We start from the raw sequence: 24,907 nt of genomic DNA on the forward strand, positions 1-24,907 counted from the left end.
GACATGCATGCTACAGCATCCATGGAAAAACTACAAAGCACAACAAAATAATAAAAAAAAAAACCCTCATTTTCCTGAAAAAAAAGCTTTTTTCCCAAAGGGTTTTCCAGATTTCACCAGTTAAACATTCTTAGTTCCACGTGCTATTATATGTAATTATGAGCCCATTTCTTGCCCTCCAGTACCATATCCTGTTTCTTATTCTGCTATATCAGTTCCTTCATTAGGGATTTTTGATTCTCAGCATGTTAGGGGCTCAGCTGTTGATGTGAACACACACAGGAAAAGCAAGCTAAAGATAGAAATCCGTGACCATGATTCTTAAAAGAATAATAACAACAATAATAGAAAAGCCCACCACAGATTTCTGGAGTGGGATAACTGATCATTTTGAAAGCCCTGGCTAGCTTTAATGCAGACCTTATAAGGAAAGCCACCGTTAATCCCTAGTGCTTGAAAGTAAAGACTCAGAAACTTTCCCCAAAGATTTTTTTTTAATATCAGTTTATGTTACATTACATTTACATTACAAATGTTTAACATGGACAAAAACTGAAATGAACAACTTCTTCTACATGAAATGAGTCTACTACCATGGAAAGAATCATGGGAAAAGGACTAGCCTTGAGTTAAAATTCTGCCTCTGATGCATACTAGGAGACCCTCTGCAAGCAACTTAATCTCTCAGTGACCTGGGCAATCATAGAAGACTGTAAGTTACAAAAGAGCTGCCATTGTGCATGGGCAGAGGGAGTTTTTAGACAAGGAATTCTCTACACTGATGAAATATGACACAACGCCACATTAGTCCAATGACACAGAAAGTCCACTGAATTATCTACTCAGCACACAATTTTTGAGCATCTACTATTTGCAAAGTGGCATGGGAGACCAGTAAGATAGAATCCCTTCAAAGGATCTGAATTCAAATCACTTATTAGTTGTGTGACCCTAGGCAACTCACTGAATTTCTCTAGTGCTCAGCTTCCTCATCTATAAAATTAAAGGATTAGACTAGACTGCTCCCCAACTCTTAATCTATGATCCTATGGTCCTTTCATCAAGGATCTTAGAACATAACAGAGGGATAAAATATAACTATTAATGCAAAATACAATGTTGTAGGTACAAATAAAAGATACAGAAAAAATTCAGAGGAGGGAGAGGCCAATTCTGCTTGAAAGAATCAGGGTAGACTTCATGGTGGAGATGGCAATTGAGTCTTAAAGGCCTTAAGGGATGGGTAGGATTCGGACAGGCAGAAATAGGACTCATAACAGATTTAAGGAAGGCAAAGGCAGGAAAATACAGGATACATTCAAGGAATTTCAAGAAGAGGAGGCTATGTGAAGAGCAACAGTGAGAAAGGCACGCAAATGAGGTAGCTGTGGCCAGACTGTGGAAGGCCTTGAATGCCAGGCTGAGACTGGATTTTATTCAGTAGGAAACGAAGAACCATTGAAGGGTTTTGAGCAGAAGATAGGAAATCGTATTACCAGAGCTATGTATTGGGAATTAGTTGGGCACTGATCTGGCAGCAAGGTATAATATAAAGCAGGGAGGGGAGAAAACAAAGGCAGAGAGACCATGTAGGATAACGATATTTCAATAATTCTATTTTCATGGCTCTGTAGACTCATCAGTGTGGGGATTCTCTTCAATGATGCAATCAGAACCCATTCATGCTTCCCTTCCTATGCAGTTGCTGTCTTTGTTATCTTGGAGGTCTGCCATAGAAGACCCACCCAACCTGCTAGGGTTCTTCCTCCACATCTTTTGACAATGCAGTGTAATCTGCCGATTATCCTCAGTTATCCTATGTTCTCTCCAAATGACTGATCTGTCTTTCTTTCCAATGATACATTTCTCTAATGATATATTTTGTTTTTCTTTTGTAATGTGATCCCTCATTTGTGATTACTGTAACCATATGTGCTCATTTTTAAAAGTCACATATAGTTCAGCCTTCCTAGAATCTTTCCTATTTTTCACCCACGGACTAACCTTTTGTTCATATTATCTAGGGTTATCTGTGTTCATGCAATTAGAAGCCCAAGATCTTACACACATGCACCCCAACACACCACACCCCTTCTTTGCAAAACACAGGTATGATGCATGTGGAATTTCTTCCCATTGTGGCTATCTCCAAAACCCTACCCTTCAAAATAAAAGTAAATTTATGCAACAGAATAATTGACAGGACTATAAGTCTGCCAAGACGAGAAAAGACATTAGGTACTAAAGTATCTTAAAAATAAAAATACATAGAAGAAAAAACTTTTGTTTACACATACTACATTTTACATAGCATTATAGCACACCAATATATGATTGGTGGAACTGTGAATTGGTACAATTTTTCTGGAAAACAATTCCAAATTAAGCAAGAAAATGAACTGAACTGTTCATATCCTTTGACCCAACAATCCCACTACCGAAGGTATACCCCAGGGAGGTCAAAGACAGTGACAAAAGTCTACTATATAAAAAAAATATTCAAAGCAGCTTCTTTTTTCGTGGAAACAAAGGAGTGATGGGAAAAGTGGGTGGCCAACAAACAGTGAATGACTGAGGCAGCATAAAACAACAGAAAGATTACTGGATTTAGTGCCAGAGAACTGGGATCTGAGTCTCAACTTTGAACTTAAACACCTATGGACAAGTTACCTATTTGTGCCACAGTTTACTCATTTATAAAAATGAGAGGTTTGGATTAGATATCTAAAGGTCCTTCTAACTCTGTCTCCAAGATCCAATTATATGAATGTAATGAAATATTATTGGATGGTAAAAAATGACACATATAAGGAATTTCAAAAAACAGAAGGATTTATATGAACTGAAGCAAAGCTAAATAATCAAAGCCAGAAGAAAAATGTTCACAATAACTACAATGATATAAATGGAGACTAAAAGGAAGCCCAATTCTGAGTAACTGGAATAACTAATCTTAGTCCCAGAGAAGTGATAATGAAATATCCCACCCTTCTACATCTCACCAGAGAGACAAAAGGCTAGAGGAGTAGAACACTGTACCCATTGAATAAGTTATAGTTGCTTAATTATCTTTCTGTTTTATGAGGGGCAAGGGTTCAATTTGCAGAGGATGAGAGGGAGAGTATTATTTTAGTAAGAATAAGTTCTAATACCTTACTGATATAGTAGAGATATGTTTGTCAATTTCATATAACCAATTCCATTTTATCTTAAACTTCCATTTTAGCACTGGGTTATTTGGACTAAATTACTTTTCTATAGGTTGTTTTTCCTTTTTTTTATTTAATATATTTAGTTTTCAGCATTGATTTTCACAAGAGTTTGAATTACAAATTTTCTCCCCATTTCTACCCTCCCCCCCACTCCAAGATGGCATGTATTCTGGTTGCCCTGTTCCCCAGTCAGCCTTCCCTTCTGTCACCCTACTCCCCTCCCATCCCCTTTTCCCTTTCTTTCTTATAGGGCAAGATAAATTTCTACGCCCCATTGCCTGTGTATCTTATTTTCTAGTTGCATGCAAAAACTGTTTTTTTTTTTTTGTTTTTGAACATCTGTTTTTAAAACTTTGAGTTCCAAATTCTCTCCCCTCTTCCCTTCCCACCCACCCTCCCTAAGAAGTCAAGCAATTCAACATAGGCCACATGTGTATCATTACGTATAACCCTTCCACAGTATTCATGTTGTGAAAGACTAACTATATTTTGCTCCTTCCTAACCTATCCTCCTTTATTGAATTTTCTCCCTTGACCCTGTCCCCTTTTAAAAGTGTTTGTTTTTGATTACCTCCACCCCCATCCGCCCTCCCTTCTATCATCCCCCTTTTTTTATCTTCTTCTTCCTCCTTTTTCCTGTGGGGTAAGTTACCCAATTGAGTATGTATGGTATTCCCTCCTCAGGTCAAATCTGATGAGAGCAAGATTCACTCATTCCCCCTCACCTGACTTCTCTTCCCTTCCTACAGAACTGCTTTTTATTGCCACTTTTATGTGAGATAATTTACCCCATTCTATCTCTCCCTATCTCCCTCTCTCAATATATTCCTCTCTCATCCCTTAATTTTATTTTATTTCTTTTAGATATCTTCCCTTCATCTTCAACTCACCCTGTGCCCTCTCTCTCTCTCTCTCTCTCTCTCTCTCTCTCTCTCTCTATATATATATATATATATATATATATATATATATACACACACACATACATATATATATACATACACACTCACATATACATATATATACATATATATATACATATATACATATATATATTTATATTTATGCATATTCCCTTCAGCTACCCTAATACTGAGGTCTCATGAATCATACACATCATCTTTCCATGTAGGAATGTAAACAAAACAGTTCAACTTTGGTAAGTCCCTTGCAATTTCTTTTTCTTGCTCTTTTTCTTGATCATCTTTTCATGCTTCTCTTGATTCTTGCGTTTGAAAGTCAAATTTTCTATTCAGCTCTGGTCTTTTCACTGAGAAAGCTTGAAAGTCCTCTATTTTATTGAAAATCGATATTTTGCCTTGGAGCATGATACTCAGTTTTGCTGGGTAGGTGATTCTTGGTTTTAATCCTAGCTCCATTGACCTCTGGAATATCGTATTCCAAGCCCTTTGATCTCTCAATGTAGAAGCTGCCGGATCTTGGATTATTCTGATTGTGTTTCCATAATACTCAAATTGTTTCTTTCTGGCTGCTTGCAGTATTTTCTCCTTGATCTGGGAGCTCTGGAATTTGGCGACAATATTCCTAGGAGTTTTCTTTTTGGGATCTATTTGAGGAGGCAATTGGTGGATTCTTTCAATTTCTATTTTCCCCTGTGGCTCTAGAATATCAGGGAAGTTCTCCTCGATAATTTCTTGAAAGATGATATCTAGGCTCTTTTTTTCATCATGGCTTTCAGGTACTCCAATAATTTTTAAATTCTCTCTCCTGGATCTATTTTCCAGGTCAGTGGTTTTTCCAATGAGATATTTCACATTATCTTCCATTTTTTCATTCCTTTGGTTCTGTTTTATAATATCTTGATTTCTCATAAAGTCACTAGCTTCCACTTGCTCCAATCTAATTTTTAAGGTAGTATTTTCTTCAGTGGTCTTTTGGACCTCCTTTTTCATTTGGCTAATTCTGCCTTTCAAGGTATTGTTCTCCTCATTGGCTTTTTGGAGCTCTTCTGACATTTGAGTTAGTCTATTTTTTAAGGTGTTGTTTTCTTCAGTGTATTTTTCAGCATTTTTTGGGTCTCCTTTAGCAAGTCATTCACTTCTTTTTCATGGTTTTCTCGCATCCTTCTCATTTCTCTTCCCAATTTTTCCTCTAACTTGCTTTTCCAGATCCTTTTTGAGCTCTTCCATGGCCTAAGGCCAGTTCATGTTTTTCTTGGAGGCTTTGGATGTAGGCTCTTTGACTTTGTCTGGCAGCATGTTTTGATCTTCCTTGGCAGCATGTTTTGATCTTCCTTGTCACCAAAGTAAGATTCCAAAGTCTGAGACTGAATCTGGGTGCGTTTTCGCTGCCTGGCCATATTCCCAGCCAACTAACCTGACCCTTGAGTTTTTCAGCGGGGTATGACTGCTTGTAGACTAAAGAATTCTATGTTCCAAGCTTGGGGGGGATGCGCCAGCTCTGCCACACCAGCACTCCTCCTTCCCCAAGAACCCCCAACCTGGACTGGACTTAGATCTTCAGCAGGCTCTGCACTCCAGCTCTGATCCTCCACTTCATTCCTCCCACCAGGTGGGCCTGGAGCTGGAAGCAACTGCAGTTGTAGTTCTGTAGCTGCCCCACCTCCACCGCCCCCAGGGCGGTAGCCAAACCTCAACTCCTTCCACTCCCGCAGCTTTTCCCACTAACCTTCTCTGTTGTCTTTGGTGTTTGTGGGTTGAGAAGTCTGGTAACTGCTATAGCGCACTGATTCAGAGCGCCAGGGCACACTCCACCCGGCTCCTGGTCTGGTTGGTCCACTCCACTCCGCTCCCAGTTCCGTGCGGTATAGACCTCACCCAGAGAACATCCAGGCTGTCCTGGGCTGGAGCCCTGCTTCCCTCTTCTATTTCATGGGTTCTGCTGTTCTAGAATTGGTTCAGAGCCATTTTTATAGGTTTTTGGAGGGACTCGGCAGGGAGCTCATGCTAGTCCCTGCTTTTTAGCCGTCATCTTGGCTCTGCCCCCCTAGGTTGTTTTTCAATAGTAAGATAAGCACTTGTGTGGTATGATGTAATAAACAATATGTTTGTGTTCTTAAACAATTGATAAACATATGTGGACCCTTTGATATGACAGACCACCAATGAAAAAAATAATATAAATTATTTGGTTTAAAAAAAACCCTGACACTTAGAAACACCCATAGTTAAGACCATTAAAAACTCACTGGAGACCCCAGACTAAGATGTGACTATGGCTGGCTCCTGTGTTTCCTGAACTTGAGACTCAAGCAAGTTCATGTTTGAAGATGTTGACGGACGGACTGACTGACAGAAATTTGCCAGGTGGGCCAACTTGGAGGGAGACACACAACTTCCAGCTGGGCAGAGAAGGAACCTTGTTATGAGTACAAGTAACAAGTACAAGAAAGATGCTTGCTTCTCTTAACTTCTAAAACTCAAATTGGTAGTTTGTTCATAGGTAGTTGTGTGTGTGCTTTGATTAATAAAGTCTGATTTCACACAGTGAGAAATGTAAGAAAAGCAGTGTTTTCATCACACTTGCTAGCATATGTAATTACTGAGCTACAAGTGTGTCTCATACATTATACATATCCAGATGTGACTGTGATGTAAAAACAAGCAGTATTTTCCATTTCATTGAAGCACTGGAAAGAGGAATGGGGTTGACTTTGGAGGCCTTGGGTTGAAATCCCAGCTCTGACCCTGACTACCGATGTAACCCTGGGCAAGTCACTTAACCACTCCAGGCCTGTTTCCTTATCTGTAAAATGAAGAGGTTGGACTCTTCCAGCTCTAACTTTTTGATCGCATGATCTTCCATACAGAATGACAAAACAATTAAAACCTCAGGCAATCCCACAGAGCCAAGGTACCCAGTAGACTACTGATTCAAAGACCACAGCCAATAAAAGCTAAAAGTTTAACTCCCACTGGAGATGACTGTAGCAGTATTTCTTTAATAGAGCAGAAAGTTCTCAGTCCCAGGAGAACCAACCCTTCTGGCCCTCACAATAGAAACACCCCTGCCTTCTCCTTATAAAGGCGTTCATTACAATACAATTGTGCAATTCTTCTCCCCTCCTAACTTCCAAGTCTAGACTCAGCTAAGGTGGGTATTGTAATTTGCCTTGCCAGTTTCAGTACAGTGACTCATTGACTCCACTTGGCATTCAGCATTTGGGCTGTTCTTTGAATTCTGTGATTGAGAATACTGCTTCCATGCACAGGATTGGACTAAAACAGATAACAAAATAGAGAAACAAAGTTTTCCTACATCTGAACAGGGTCTTCCTGGTCTTAGGGGTTAAACCAATCCCCCTATTTTCTTCACAGAAATCATAGCCTCAATTAGTCCAGCAGAGGTGTCAACCACAGATAACAATTGAGATTATTTTAGCTACAGTGGCTCTTATACCATGGTGATTAGTCTATTTAGTACTTCAGTGTCTGGAATATAATTAAAGGCTTCACTCTTAAAAGGCACTTGATTAGCTCTGTTCTAGGAAACCAGTGACAGGGAAGTGCATGACCCTCTGGAGGCTCTGCAAACACAAGGGAACCAATTTTCAGCCACATGGCTTGTACCTAGAGCTTAAACAGCAATGAACAAGGACAACAACAACAAAATCCCCACCACACTTGACATGATTCCACCTCAGTTAACAACTTTATAAATATTTACCAAGATCTTTAATAAGAGAGAGGGCTTCCCATGACACAAATGCTCCACTGCCATCATCAAGGGCTCCCTGACCAACATCCCAGCTGTCCAGATGTCCACTGACCAGGACAACCTAGAAAATACAAATACAGAGACATTGATTTGCCAAATGTGAAAAGAAAAAAAAAAGTTAGGATGGCACTTACTATCTGGACTTTAATTATTCTCTTTACAAAATGTGTTAAGACAAAGCTTATGAATATACTAGACAAAAGAGAACCTACAAAGCCAATTCTCCACCTCCTGTGGTGCCTCTCCCCCAGTCCCCCTTGGTATAATGGATAGATAGCAAGAATAAGAGTCAGGAACATCTATGTTTAAATCTTTCCTCAGATATCTATTAGTCATGTGACACTGAGTAGTCACTTAAGTTCTCTGGGTCTATTTCCCTATCTTTCAAATGAAAGTTTCTCCCTCCAGTTCTGATACTTAAAGCTCCTTCCAGCTTTGAATCTATGATCCTGTGACCTCCTGCCTTCATTCAGTAATGATTTACCTAATTCTCTTGTGAGCAGGGATTTTTAAATTTACGATATTCATATTCCCAGAGCCTATTCCAGTGCCTGCCATTTATAGTAGGTGCTTAATAAATTCTTGATGATTGATTGGTATATATGGTACTCTATTGGATTCCATGATGCAGTAGATGGAACACTCTATTTAGAGTCAAGGGCCTCGGTTCTAACTCTAGATCACTCACTATTTACCTGTGTAACCATGGACAAGTTGTCTAACCTCTTTGGGCTTCATCATCCATTGCGAATGGCTGAACACATTGTAATATTTGATCGTGCTATAAGAAATGATGAGCACAATGATTTTAGAAGAAACATGGAAAGACTTGCTCAAAAGAAGAACGAAATGAGCAGAACCAAGAGAATATTGTATACAGTAACAGCAATATTGTTTTAAGAATGACTTTGAGCAAAGAAGTTATTTTGATTATTATAAATATCCAAATTAACTAAAAGGACATATAAAGAAAGATGCTATTAGATCCAGAGGAAGAACTGAGAAATAGAAGTATGTATAAAATAATACTACATATATATGTATACACACACACACATATATATCCCTATTTTTATCTAAAGGTAGCCATCTCTAGGATGAGGAGGGTAAGGGAAGAAAAAAAAGAAATTTACAGGATAATTCTGTTGTATATTTCATGAGCAATCTTCTTTTTATTGTACTATGTTATGGAAATGCTTGCTTTATTCCATAAATTAAAAATAAAAAAAATTTAAAAAAGATTTAGGGATTGGACTAAATAGTTTCCAAAGCCCCTCCTAGCTCTAAATCTATGGCCCTATGTTCCAAAAGAATTTAGAGCAGGAAAAACTTTCATAAGACATCAAGTCCAGCTCCCTCATTTTACAAATGAGAAAGACTGAGGCACTAAGAAATTAAGGATTTGCTCAGGGTCATAGCGCTAGTGTCTGGGGGAAGAAAGACAAACCAAAGAATTCCTGACTCCAGTCCATTATAATACTTAAATTTACTTTACTAATAAGTCTGGAGATTATAATATCATCCTCTTAGAGATAGAATCCCTACAGCTGTAAGATAATCATGCTTTGTGATTTAAAAAATTAGTAATTTTAGAAAATACAAAAAATTTCCATCAGAACCATTATTGGGGGGGGGATAAATTTTGAACAACTGCCAAGTGGAGTTGGGCTAATCATCTGGATAGTTATGGCTAAAGGGGGTCTTTCAGATGAACTATCTTGATTGGATTCCTTTAAGAAGGAACTGAACTCTTTTCCTCTGTTGCCTCTGTCTGCATAGACAAAACCAAAGTCCTCTTTCATTGTTGTTATATGTGGCTATTACACTGTTCCCCTAAATAGCCATGGAGCTGACCCAGAAGGAATGATTCCTTTGACCCCAGGGAAAGGATGAACACATATTGCAACAACAGGAAACTCTGATTCAAAAAATGGTGTAATCCCATTTGGGAGGATATTCTAATCAGTTGGCATTCTCATCTCTCTTACAATCCCTGAATTGACACAATTAAAAAGAACACTGGAATGGAAAAAAGTTTAACATTTTTTTGAATGAACTTCTACTTAGATCAGGATTTTTTTTTTAAAGAATAGAAAAAAAGTTAATTTTGCTTTTTTTCTGTAAACTTTCTTTGGCATAAGTTTTTATGGTTTGGTAAATGGCACTTCTCGATAATGTTTTCCAAACATTATCCCCTTTGCCTCCCCCACTCCCCAAAATCAAATCCTATACAGGATTAAATATAAAATTGGAAGTGGAAATATCAAAGATAGATGAAAGATTCATGAAACCAAGGGTTATTCTATATAGTTTAGTCTTTTGTGTTTCTGTAGCACCTTTATCCTTCACCTGAATGATGGAATAATGAAGAGAAATACTGGAAATATCAAGGCACGGAAATGGTAAAGATCATTGGGTCTGGAGTATGGTAAGACCTGGGTTTGAATCCCACCTCTGACATTTACTAGCTCTGTGTCCATGGACAAGTCCTTGAACATTTAAGTGCCTCAGTTTTGTTATCTGGAAAATCAGCACAATATTAAATATAGTTATTATTCAGAAGGGAATTGTTAAGTTCTCAAATAAGATAACTAATTGCATGGAAAAACTTAACAATTAGAGCTATTAGTAAGTGGAATAAGTCTCTCCAACTTGACTGTAAGCTCCTTGAGGGCAGGGGCCATCTTTTAACTCTTTTTGTACCTCCAGAGCTTAGCACAGTGCCTAGTAGGTGCTTTAAAAATGTTTATAGAATGAATGAAGAATGGGTTGCTTCAGGAGGTAGCGTGTTGGCCTCCCCTCACTGAGGTCTTCAAGCAAATGATGGATGATCACTTTTAGGAGATGATTTAAGGGGTATCTTGGTAATGGGTAAAACGAGATGGCCTCAAAGATCCCTTTCCAGCTTGAGATTTTGTAATGCTATGTCTGTGAAGCACTTTGTAAATATTTGAGGTTTACACTTAGGAGGAAAGAAGCCTTATGGGCCAGCTATTACTACTTTTATTAATGGTTTACTACAAACTTAATATTAGACCAATGCAATAAATGAGACTTGCATTGCAACTGCTTGCATATAGATAAATGAATTCTGACACAGGTGATGATGAGGACATTTGCAAAGGACTCCAACCTGAAAATGAGGTCAGACTCGGAGGACTAGATTAGAATTCAGAATAAATTACTAAAATGGTCAGAATCTTGTTACAGATGAGTGCATGACAGGCAACTGCTGAAGAATTTTAATTTTTTAAGGACACAATGAGCAAACAAGTGGCAACATGTGAAGACACAGAAAAGGATTTAGAGCTCACAGACTTAATATGAGCCAGCCACAAAGAAGGTAGTCATAATAATGGGACATATGAATCTAAGTTAAGCACTGGATATTCTCATTATACCTAAATCTCAACACTCTTCTTGGGATAATATAGGGCAAATATCATTAGAGTGAATTTCAAGGAATTGTTAATATGCTTTTGTTGCATGGAAATTTTAGTGTCTTGAAACACTTCTGAAAATAAGTGGGCCATTTGCTGATATATGCCAATCTTTTCCTTACACAGAGGTTTTTGTTCTAATGGGATATGACCAGAACTTTTACTTTTCTGCAGTTTTAGAGATGTGTGGAACAAATGGAAGGAGTCTAGACTGTATAAAATATTACATAGAAATTTAGACTTTTCAATAGAAATTCTAGGAAGCCCGAGTTCTAAATCACAGATCAAATATCCAATATCTTCTGTTCAAAGTCTAATTTTCCAATGATATGATGGAAAGGCAGTGAGATGCAGAATAAAATATGCTATACTACGTGGGCCATAAGATTTGAATTTTGGAGCTGCCACTGCAACTAAGCCATTTTGTAATCTGTTCTAGACCAATTCATTTTATCTCAACAGGCCTAAAGTGAGTGAGTTAAGATATTTAAGGTCCCTTCCAGTTCCAATCATAGTCAAGTTTGTTAAGAGACCTCCATTATTTTACTCAATACAAATCCTTTTTATGACTAAGTGAAGCATGAATGAGGCCACCTTCTCCAGAACCATCAAAAATTGATCAGAAGAGGTTCTATCCTTCTCTTATTTATTAGATTCCTGCCCCTAACCTCCCACCACCATTCCCATTTTTGTCTCATTTGCTCCTGGTCTGGAGCCAAGCTGTGTGTGACCCTCTCTTCTTACCAGTCTCATTTATATTTGCCCTTTATTTCCAACACACACTAGCTTAGGACCTCATGGAGTAGATTGTGGTCACCTCTGCCAAACCACATGTAACAAGAAGCCAGAATTGCTTGAAAAAAGCCTTCATAGGATTTCAGTGCTTGCGTGCTTCCTCTGTTTATATACTTATCTTTTGAATAACTGACTGATCCTGACACCTGGCTTTTAATATTCTACATCTCAAAATCTGCTACTTATACAGATTTATAACTATGACTATGATCTCTCGGACACACTATGGATAAATGGAATATTTGCTAAACAAATGTCAATCAGTCAGACAGGCAATAAACATTTATTAAGTACCTACTGTGTAACAGACACTGTGCTAAGTGCTAAGAAAGGCAAAATAGAGTCCCTGTTCTTATGTAGCTCACAATCTAATGGTGGAGACAACTATGTATAAATAAGCTACGTACAGGCTAAATAGGAAATAAGAGAGGAAAGATAGTAGATTTAAAAGAGGTTGGGAAAGGCTTCCTGGAGGAGATGGGATTTTAGCTGAGACTTGAAGGAAGCCAGGAGGAGACCATCCCATGAATGGGGGACACTCAGTGAAAATGCCTTGAGTTGGAAATGGAATATCTTGTTTGAGGAACAGCAAAGATGTCAATGTCACTGAACCACAGAATACATGCTGGCGTAGAAGGCGTAAGAAGACTAGAAGGGGTGGGGAGGAAGGGTGGGTTGTGAAGAGCTTTGAAAGTCAGAGGATTTTACATTTTATTGGAGAATATTCTCTTTTACGTACATTCTATTATGGACTAGAAATTGAGAAACCAGGTGTCCTTGATTGTTTTTCCCCCAGATTGATTACTTTGATCATATTGGATTGGATCATTTCAGGCAGTAAGAAAGGGTTATTTATACTATGAAATTCAAGTGATGACGCAGTTCCCAGACCACGGGGGAAATCCTCAAATTCCTAACAATGAAGAACAGTAAAAGGCTGAAGACTATGAAATAGAAAAGAAAAGAAAAGATGAAAGAACTCAGCTTATTGAGCCTATAGATGGAACAGGCTAAAGGATGGTCTAATAATGGTTTTTAAATTTGATGGGGTACTCTGTAGATGGTGAATAGCTAAGAATAAGAACAAAGAAAGGGAGATTAAACTACAGCAAAAAGAATTTAGGTTTCATAAGAGGAAAAATTTCCAGAGGGAGGTGGCTAATCATAGGACTGCATAACAATGGAAGGTGGCAAATTCATGTTTAGAATAGAACTCTGAAAGGAAAGAAATGACTAGGAGAATAAGGTGACCTTGCCAGGGCCCAAAGAGGCCTATAATTCCATGTCAGTTTTCATTGGATCCCACTGCTATAGGGACTATTTTAATGGGGGAGGAATTTGTTTGAAAAAAAATCTAAAGATGTCATTAAAAGGGAAAGAAGAAACAGCTACACAGAAATAGCTGTTCTTTAATAGAGAAAAGACTGAAAACAACCTCTATGTCCAACAATTAGGAAATGGCTGTATAAATTAAAGAATATAAATCTTGAGATACAGTGTGTTATAGTGGTTGGACTTTTGGGTTTAGATTCAGGAAGCCCTGGGTTCAAGTGCTGCTCTTACATATAGTAGCTGTGTGACTTCAACAAGGTCAAGCAGTTATTATTCTTCATGCCCCAGGCAACTCTCCAAGACTTTAAGTTACTGAGGAGTATCAGTTGCAGAGGGATTTTCCATTCTGGGAATTCCCTTTGTTGATGAAACCATAAGTCTGGATATAGATATACATATAATATACATACATATGTATATTTTTATATATGGTACCATAAAACAACATATATGAAGAAGGCAAGGTAATATGGTGAGACATATGAAGCGATATAAAGCAAAATCAGCAGCCTAGGCAAAACAGCACACACATTCTATAATTTAGTAATGAAGTCTTAGAGAGATTCTTCAGGCTCAGAGAGATTAAGTGACTTTCCCATGGTCATAGAGCTATTGTCAGCTAATGTCATAATATTCAAACCAAGGTCTTCCTGTCTCTGAGTCCTGAACTCTAGCCACTGAGTCATGCAGTCTCTTGTTGTCAAGGTCTCATCCTTGACTCCTCATTTTTACTCATCAGACACATCCAAACAAACAGTTGCTAAATCTTCTTGTTTCTAGTTCCACAGTACCTCTCAATCTGTCCTCTGGTTTCTACCTACAAAGAGACCGCCCAAGTTCACACTCTCATCACCTTTTGCCTGGATAATTGCAATAGCTTCCTATTTGGTCTCTGCCTCAAATCTCTCCCCATTCCAATCTATCCCACACAAAACCACCAATGTGATTTTCCTTTAAGCTCAGTTCTGATTGTGTATCTCCCCCATCCCCCACTCCCTATTCAATAAACTCCAGTGACTATAATTCAATAGGAACAGCCAGGCATAGTGGTTCACTTACTGTTCTTTATACATGATGCTTCTCTCTACCTCTGCACTGGTTATCCCTCATACCTGAAATCCATTCCCTTCTTACCTCCATCTTTTGGAATCCCTAATTTCCTTCAAAACTGAACTCATGTGCCACTTTCTATATATTGCCTTTCTTGGTCCCCCCAGATACTAGTGCCTCCTATCACCAAATGACCTTTTATGTGATTATATGTGTGTGTATATACACATATACACATAGATACATATATACACACTGCAATATATATGCATATACACAGAGATGTACATGGCTATATATATATACACACACATATGTATGTACACATACATGCATGCATGTGTACATGCTGCCTCCCTTATTAGAATTATACTCTTGGAGGGCATGGATTGCTTAGTTTTCAAAATCAGAAAACTGAGGTTCAAAGACATTCAGTGAAGATCACAGTGGTAGTAAGCATAAGAACTGGATTTTTTTTGAAAGTAGGTGTCCCTATCTCCCTTAGCTTCAATCCGCCTACAGACTGAAATGAGTGTTATGATGCATTCTATTTCCAGCCCAAGCGATTCACCCTTTCTTGGGCAGCCTACTGGTCCCAAGCTTCCTGTGGCTGACTATATTGGTGCAAGATTTAATTTAGACATCAATGATCTTTATTTAGCCATACTCCAACTCAGCAAGTAATCTACCATCCCCAGTCTCCCTAGCAGTAGGGATTATATCTGACTCACAAGTAGAATTTGAACCCTGATCATCTCACATCAAAACCAATGCTCTATCCACTGCAACACTTAAGTCTAGATGGGAACCCTGCACTTTACAAGAAACTGTTGGTGAATGTATTTTAGTTACTACTTAGCATAGACAAATGTGGTTTAGTTTAAACAAATATTTCCCTACGCAAACATTAGGAGTATGTCTGTGGAACAGAAATAGGCCTCCTGATAGAAAGTGGCGTCCAGCTCCTACATAACACTGGGACTTCCTCCTCCTATCAATTCCTTGTCTCCAGGCTTTGTGCTGTGGAGCCTTTGGGTGTTGCTAATCCTGAGGACACATATCACTTTCAAAAGGAAATGTGCCATCTGTCCAAAAGCTCACACTGACTGATGAGGTACTCCTGGGAGAAGCACTAAGTAAGGCTCGTCCAGCTTGCCCTGTCTCTCATGTGCAGGAGGGAGAGTCAGATTTGCTTCATGAAAGGAAAATCATGCCTGTTCCTGGTTGAAATCTCTTAGCGCATTATTGAACTGATAGATGAGGACAAAACATGAGGAGACCTAATTTAGCTGGGGCTCAAGAAAGCCAAGCCATTGATGGATATACAAAATGTGACTGCAAAGCATTTGGAGAGAAAAATGGCTGTAATGGATTAAAAATTGATTTGGGGATAGGGAAACAGAGAATGTCTGTGGGACAAAATCATTCTGATTAAATGAAGGCAGTGAGGTTTGGAACAGCAGTAATGACTGGCTGCAATAGGAGATGATCTCTTAAGCAAGGGAAAAGAGTACCCTGTGACCATCCAATGGGATGTACTTACCCCACATGAGAAAATAAGAGAAGCCAGAGGACCACCTTCCTTCCCACAACGGTCCTTTAGCTCCCTGAACTGAGGAAAGTAAAGGAGAGAGAAGAAAGAGAACTCTTTTCCCTTAGATCAGGGGTGGGGAACCTGTGGACTCAAGGCCACATGTAGCTCTCAAGTGCGGGTCCAAGGTACCAGGCATCTAAGGCAGGATTTGAACACAGGTCTTCCAGACTCTATGTCTCGTGTTCTCTCCACTACGCCATCAAGCTGACAATACTAACACTAGGTTTTCTCTCCTCCTTTTAGTTAAATTCTATAGAAATAGGAGATAAAACATAAGACTCTTTACGACTCAAGAAGAGCAAGAGGTAACATAGAAATCATTCATTATAGAATTTGAAGGCTTCTGGAAAGGGCACTGGGCATGGAGCCTGCATCCTAGTCCTAGCAACCATGGGACTTAGAAGTTGTGTGTGTGTGTGTATGTGTATGTGTGTGTGTGTGTGTGTCTATGCATATGTATATGTGTGTATATAGATATACAACATGCATATATATCATATCTATAATATATGTATATACATATATCATCACATATAATTGTTTATTTTTTATATATATACACATATGCACACATATATAAAAGAAAATACAGTTCAATGGAAGGATACTGTATGCATTTTTACTGAGGTTCTTTTCCAGCTCTAGATCTATGATCTTATTGTACTTAGCTATCTCAGGTACCCTAGAGATGCGGCCCCATCTCCTAGGTTAGCTAGATCACTGACTAGAGAGGATGCTGAACACAGAGTCAGCAGAACCGAATCGAACCCTTCCTCGAACATTTACTTAGCTGCATGACCCTAGGTAAGTCTCCTCACTTCTCTCAGGCTCAGTTCCTCACTGTAAAATGAAGATAGTAAGGGCATCTGCCTCCTAGAGCTGTTGTGGAGATAAAACCAGGTAACACACACAGAACTCTTTACAAACCTTAGCGTGTTCTATGAATGCTACCTGTCATCATACCTCCTATATCCATTTCGGCATCGTATATATAACCTGTATAATATGAATTGATGCCCCATGTCTCAGTTTCTTCATCTATAAAATGGACAGGAAAATAACACTTAGATCACAGAGCTGTTTTGATGAAAAAGCTTCATAATCTTAAAAGTTCTATAAAAATGTTAACTTTTTATATTAGCCCTGTTTATTTGGTTTTTTTTTTTTGAGTTCTGTTCTATTACAATCAGTCTCAGAGTTCTCCTGGACCTAGGGGAGTTTCTGAAATCCTGGAAGTCATCTGTAGCCTTGAGTAAAATTTAATATGTTTGATTAGACCAGAACATTCAATCAACCTAAAGGCATTTGTTTAATGCAAAAATGTGCTAGATACTATCTTGGGCACTGGAGGTATAGAGACAAAATTAAATAGTCTCTGACCACAAGGAGCTTATATTTCATCAGGAAAGATAACCTGTCTACAGATAAGTATATACAAAATAAATATGGGCTAATTGGGATGGGTGAGGAATGCACTGGCAGATGGTCAGGACATGTCTCATGCAAGAGGTGACATTTGAAAGAAGCTTGAAGGAAATTTGGGGTTCTAAGACGCAGACGTGAGAAGGCAGTATATTTGAGGCATGGGAGAGAGCCTGTACAAAGGAATGGAGATAGAAGATGGGACGTCATGAGAATCAGCAAGACTTTAAGTTTGGTTGGCCCATAAAGTGTGGTAAGAGCACTAACGCATGAAAAGACTGGGATGAGAGGTTGAAGCTATGTTGCAAAGGAGTTTAGATGCCCAAAAGAGGATTATATTTGATCCTACAAGTGAAAGAGGGCCATTGGAGTTTACCTAGTATGGGAGTGGCACAGTCAGACCTATGCTTTAAAAATATAACTTTGGAAGTTGGGTGAAAGCTGGGTTAGAGAAGGGATAGACTTGAAGCAGGGAAGGCAATTAGACAGCTTTGCATTCGTCCAGGTCATAGGTAACTAAGGACCCCAACTATACTCCTACTCTGTGAATGGAGAAAAGGGAAGAAAGGCAAAAAAAAAATGAAGTACAATTGACAAGCCTTGGCAACTGACTGGATATGAACAATGAGAGACAGCAAGGTGTGAAGGATGACTAAGAGGTTGTGAATCTGGATGAACGAAATGATAGTGGGACCCTCACCATAAATAAAGAACTTATAAAAATGGGTGTGTTTTGGGGGGAAAGTTCTGTTTGGGATATGTTGAGCTTGAGACGTCTTTGAGACATCCAGTTTGAAGTAGTCAATAGTTTCCTCATAAAGTGGGACCAGAGTTCAGGAGAGATAATAGGACTAGAAACGTGTGTGCATGGATATACACACACACACAGAATTCAGATGCACAGAGCTAACAATAATAACAACTAGCATTTCTATATGGCTTTAAGGTTTGCAAGGCGTTTGAAATGTATTATTTCATGTCATCTTCTTAACAACCCTGTGAAATAAGGACTGTTGATTTCCTCATTTTACAAGTGAGAAAATGGAGGCAGAGAGAATTGAAATGACTTGTCCAGGGTCACATAGCTAGTAAGCATTTAAGTCAGAATTCAAACTCAGGCCTAACTGACTCCAAGTCTGGCATTCTAACAATCAGGCCACCTGTCTGTCTCATTTGATGGTAACCGAACTTGTGGGAGATGAATGAAGTCAGCAAGATAAAAGAGAAGGAGGACAAGGAGGAGGAAACAGAACTTTAGTGCACTCTCAAAATTAGAGGGAATGATGCAACAAAAGAGACTAAGAAGGCAGATAAGAGGAGAACCAAGATTAAAAAGTGGCCTGAAGATGCAGAGATGAGAGAGCATCCAGGAAGACCGAGCAGTCAACAGTATCGAATGCAGCAGCTAGGTTAAGAAGGTTAAGAAGGACTTGAGACTGGAATATCAGATTCTACAATCAAGAGATCAATGATAACTTTGGAAGGAAAAAAAGCATCTGTTAAGTGCCCATAACGTGCCAAGCACCATGCGACACTTCACAAATAATATCCCATTTTAACCTCACAACAAACCTGGGAGCAGGGTGCTATTATTATCCCCATTTCACAGGGGAGAAAACTGAGGCAGACAGAAATCAAGTGACTTGCCCTATGTCACGCAACGAGCATACAGGTAGTAGAAGCGGGTAGAGTGCTAAGCTTGGAGACAGGAAGCCCTGAGTTCAAATCCAGCCTTGGACACTTACTAGCTTTGTGACCCTGGGCAAGTCACTTCAACTCGGTTTGCTTTGGTTTCCTCATATGTAATATGGGATAATAATTATACCTACCTCACAGGGTTATTGTGAGGATAAACAGATAGTATTTTTAAAGTACTTTAGAAATCTTAAAGCAATATATAAATACTAGCTATTATCATTAAATAATGTTATGTTTAGCAAAAACTTAATTTTATGACATGAGAACCACCCTCTCAATAGTTCTTCTAGCCCTCAGATTCTGGTACAGCAGGCCTAACAATTCAGTCAAAAGGAAACAAGGTCATCCTGAAAGGCGCAGCCAGTTTTCCAAGTGTAAGCCACCATTTTCCTTTAAAATATATGCCCCTTTAGAGCAAAGACCATGTTTGTAACTTTCTTTGTAGCTTTCATGCTTTGCCATGGCACATGGCACATGGTAAGTGCTAAATAAATGCTAACTGACCCTCATGCTTCGCACAATAATCTTTTGTTTTTCTGTGTTACTTTAAGATACTTTCTGATCATAATCTCTGTGTTTCCTCTTAGGTGAACAAGGCTAGAAACTTCTAGAGGAAACCTCCATGAACATCTCTCTCCTTCCACAAAAGAACTACAACAAATATTAAGTATTTCATTGATGCACATACTTGTCCAAAATAATACTATTTTTACATATGAAGCCTGGTCTCTTTCTCCTCCCTTATCACGTTTAAGATCACAGATCTCAGGCTGGAAGGAATTTCAGATGTTATCCAGTCCAGCTCCTTCATTTTGCAAATGGGGAAACTGAGGGCCATGGAAATTAAATGCCTTCTTCAAAATCACACAGGATGTAAATAGTTGAGATAGGATTGGCATCTAAAACATAGAATTTTAAAAAGCTGGAAGAGGTTAGCTGATTTAATCCATACCCCCAAAGTAACCCTCAATGCATCATAGTCATTCAGGGTCTACTTGAAGATTTCCAAAGGCAGAAAACTCACATCTTGAGGAAGCTCATTTCACTATTGTTGTTCAGTCATTTTTCAGTGGTGTCTGACTGTTTGTGACCCCATTTGGGGTTTTCTTGGCAGAGACACTGGAGTGGTTTGCCGTTTCCTTCTCCATTGGACAACTCCAAATGTCTGCAAGTTCTTCCTGACCTTGAGCCTGAATTCACCTCTTCATAACACTACCTTTTGTTCCTGTGTCCTTCCTTTGATGCTAAATTCAGCATTTTTCCCACGACACTATTTTAGCATAGCTATCCTAGACAAACGATGTTCATACAGGCTCTGAGAGAATCCAAGAAAATGTATACATTGTGTATACATACAGTTTAGGCATAAAATAGGAGAAGAGGGAAGTCAGCCTGTCTTCAGCACTTGGAATGCAATGTAATAAATCTTAACTTCCAAGCTCTTCATTAAATGACAGAGTTTCAGGAGGACCAGAAGTGACATTCCTAGTCTCATAAGACTCAAAAGCCATTAGCTGCTAAAACCTGATGATTAGCTTTTAAAGGTTCAGTACCTTGATTCACAAAGAGCATTCTGAAAGCTGCTGCTTCTGCAGAGTCCAAGGCTGGGCAGGGAGAATGGTCACCCCCTAACAGAGCTCTCAAATAAAACCTACCAACTACCCCTGCCCCCAACCCTGCTAAATGATGAGTGAGTGACAAGGCAAAGAAAGGAGCCTGAAAAACATGAACTGTCATAATGTGCAATGAAGGAGGAGATGCCCAAGAGAAATTAATGTAAATTAGCTGCTATTCCACCCTGAGGATTGATGAGGGACTACTATAAAAAAAGAATATGATGGAGAGACAAGGTAATTTTAGACCATTACAAAGCCCAGGAATACTTTGCCTTAGCTTCCCCCTCTCCAAACTGAAGTTAATTAAAATGATCACCATGGAAGTGGAAGCAAAGGTAGTATGGCATTAACTGGCATTTCATAGATTTGGGTTTATGAGGTCAACACTTAGGAAGCTCTTTAATTTCTCTTAAGTACTTCATCTGGTGATGGTCTACCTTAATCACAGACAAATGATGGTGCCTGGTTTATGGCCTTGGATCCTCATAGGCAGGCTGTGCCCTGATGTAGTTAAGTAGAAAGGATTAGGATGCTGTTTCATTAAATTATACATTTTAAAAAAATAGAGCTATGTGTTAAAATAACTTAACATAAAAATCAACTAGTATTAGCATGTTTTACGTTAATAAGTTCTACAAATAAAGCAAGACTTAAAGAAATAAAAACACTAAGTATGAATTCTTTCTCCAATGACCTAGCTATTCTGGCCCCTTCCTCCCTTTCTTCCTCTCTTTTTTCCCTCCCCTCCCTTCAGGAAGCTGATTGAATTCTTATTATGAGAGGAAATTTATTATTTCATGAAGCTAGCCACTTTACTTCAGGGGCTGGGTGGGGGCTTCAGTTATTTAGAAGTTCTTCCTTATGGAGCTGAAATCTACCCCACCCTCCTTTCCAACCTTCACCCAGTGGTTGAGTCAAATTTATAAAAATAAGAGTTATTCCCCAAATGATAAATGGCCAGAGGATATGAACAGGCAGTTTTCAGAAGAAGAAACCAAAGTTATGAATAGTCACATTAAAATGTTCTAAATCATTATTGACTAGAGAAATACAAATTTCATGAATTCTGAGGTACCAACCTCACACCTATCAGATTGGCTCACATGACAGAAAAGGAAAATGATAAATGCTGGAGGGGATGTGGAAAACTAGGAACACTGATGCACTTTTGGTAGAGTTGTGAACTGGTCCAACTATTCTGGAGAGCAATTTGGAACTATGTCCAAAGGACTATAAAACTGTGCATACACCCTTTAACCCAGCAATACCAGAACTAGGTCTATATCCCAAAGAGATCAAAGAAAAGGGGAAAAGACCATTTGTACAAATTTATGGCAGCTATTTTTGTGGTGGCAAAGAATTAGAAATTGAAAGGATGCCCATCTATTGGGGTATGCCTGAACAAATTGTGGTATATGACTGGGATGGAATACTCTTTTGCTATAAGAAATGACAAGTAGGACAGTTTCAGAAAAAACCTCAGGAGTCTTATATGAACCGATGTAAGGTAACATGAGCAAAACCAGGAGAAGATTATACACGGTTACAGAATATTGTTATGATAATGAACTATGAAAGACTTAGCTACTCTAATCAAGGCAAAGATTCAAAACAATTCCTAAGGACCCATGATCAAAAATGCTATCCCCCTCCAGAGAGAGATCTGATGAACTCTGCATGCAGATTGAAAACATACTTTTTTTTTTTACTGTTAAAATGTTTCTTGCTTTTTCTTGTTTTTTTGGGAAATATGGCTAACATTCAAATATATTTTTATGATTTCATATATATAATTGATATATTGCTTGCTTTCTTAATGGATGGGGGAGATACTGGAGGAAAACACAAAATTGGGAACTAAAATAAATTTTTAATGAATGTTTAAAATAAAAAAAAAATTAGAATAGAGAAAAAAAATTTATTAGTCAACAAATCAAGCCAACCAATAGAACTACCAATTAAGAATTAATTGGTTATCGTCCCCTCAGCTTCCTATATCTCTCCTTCCTTTCTCTGCCAAACTCCTAGAAAAAAACTGTCTATAATCATTGCCTCCACTTCCTCTATTCTCATTCAATTCAATCCTCAACTCTTTGCAATCTGCCTTCTGATATTATCATTCATTTGAGCTCTCTCCAAAGTCACCAGTTCTTAACTTGCAGACCAATTAATTCTTGTTCTCTAGTTCTGATGGTCTTTTTTTCAGCATTCAACTGAGTTGACCAATCTGCTAATTTTGGCATTACCTACCAAGTTCTCCCTCTAGTCATTTTCTGCTCTGAAATTTCATGACAATACTCTCTCCTGAATTTACTCCTACCTAGCCATTCCTTCTCAGTCTTCTTTGCAAGCTTACAAACTTATTTTCAAGCAAATACTTATTGATTGGTATGGGTTGGTTGATCAGGTTAATTTCTATGGGTTGATGTACTGAAAGGGTTTTTTTTTCTTCCTTTCTAAAGGCTGGGGAAGATTTGGGCATATTTAAAGGCAGTGGGGAAACCATGGATAGGTAAAGATTAGGGAGGTAGGGATGAAGGAGAGGCAGTCTGCTGGAGAAAATGAGAGCTGATGAAATCCAAGAACCATGTAGAAGGGTTGGCCTTGTCAAGAAGAGCCACATAACAAGAAACTGACGGAAAGGAGGACAGAGAGGAAGATGATAAAAAGGCATTTTGAGATGAAAAAAGGAGCAGAAAAGGAAACAGTCAAAAGCCTCAATTTTCTCAGGAGACTAAGAAGCCACATGCTCAGTTAAGAGAATGAGGGTGGGAAGGAGTGTAGGAAGCTGACCAGAGCACAGCACAATGGGACGAACACCTTCATATTCCCAGAGATGCCTTATTTAATATAGCCCAAGATTATATGATAGGTTTTTTTGTTTGTTTTGAGCGGAAGCTGCCATATCCCATTATTTATTCTTCTTGAGTTTGTCACCTACAACAGTCTATATATTTTTTCTAGTTTTTTTAAAACGCTTTCCTCTTACCTCACCTCTCCACTTTTATCATTCTCAGAAGATCTCTGTCATATTCTCTACCATCTACAAACTATATTGCATCTCCATTTCCCTAGGACTGGTATCCTGCTAATAAGCTCTGGTCTTTGGGATTAGATAAAAGACACTGCCTTCTGCTAAGACACTTGGAGTTATGAAAAAACAATCTTATACTTTTTGAGACATTTAAACACAATATTTGAAAATTTTCAAACAGATACAAAGTAGTTTATCCACATCTACCTCTGGGCCATCTTCATGGAGCCATGCTATTATCCTCCATCTACCCTCTTCAACCTAGCTCTCAAAGCTCCTACCCAGAGTCCCTGGGCTTCTGATTGTTAACTATTTACCCCATGTAACCTGGACTCATGTCAACCACTCTATTTCTCAGCCATTTCACACCATGAAGCACAGGTTCTTCCTTCCCATACCCCTTCGTAGCTTGAAGAAGAGGAATCAAATCAAAACTGCGTAAACACTGTTTCTCGGTGATACCTCCCCTAGATGTGTTGCTTTTATCTACTAGAATGTAAACTTCTTGAGGACAGAGACTATCTTTCTTGCTTGTATGGTTTCCCCAGAGCTTACAGTGGTGCCTGACACATAGGAAATGCTTAATAAAGGCTTTCCTATTCCCTTACTCAAGGACTGCTAAGTAAGAATCAGCACTAGAACTCTTTGGAAGCAAGAAGGGTGAAAATGGCGATGACCCATATTATCTTCAAGACAATCTCCTTGCAGCCTTATAAGGTTACCCTCTGACGATTCCACCTTCACTTAGATCTATTGCCTGCTGCAGCTTTGACTTGATGCCATACTGAGAAATGAGAGGCTTAGAGAAATGAGAGGAAATAGTTGTGAGTGTATGTGTAGAAAAAGATGATTAAGAAATCCTTCCAAAGAGAGGCAACAAAAACGCTGCCTTGTAGCTCTGACCCTAAGCCAGCTCTAAGGGGTCCCACTTTTTTTTGCAAAAGCTAAACTAAACCTAAATATGTTAGCTTCTTTCATTTGATTCTCTTTTAAATGTTGCCAGCTAGCTAGCTTCC

At 38.7% G+C, this 24,907-nt stretch overlaps 1 protein-coding gene across 1 annotated transcript in view; it reads right to left on the minus strand.

Moving 5' to 3' along the window:
• The window catches only part of CPQ (carboxypeptidase Q), a 642,525-nt gene that overhangs the window by 211,923 nt on the left and 405,695 nt on the right, over positions 1-24,907 (minus strand). Inside the window, exon 5 of the mRNA XM_036741920.1 lies at positions 7,860-7,971. Within this exon, the coding sequence (XP_036597815.1) occupies positions 7,860-7,971 (112 nt within the window). The remainder of the gene's footprint in view (positions 1-7,859; positions 7,972-24,907) is intronic.

This window comes from Trichosurus vulpecula, chromosome 1, assembly GCF_011100635.1.
Source record: "Trichosurus vulpecula isolate mTriVul1 chromosome 1, mTriVul1.pri, whole genome shotgun sequence".
NCBI classification, from domain to species: Eukaryota; Metazoa; Chordata; class Mammalia; order Diprotodontia; family Phalangeridae; genus Trichosurus; species Trichosurus vulpecula.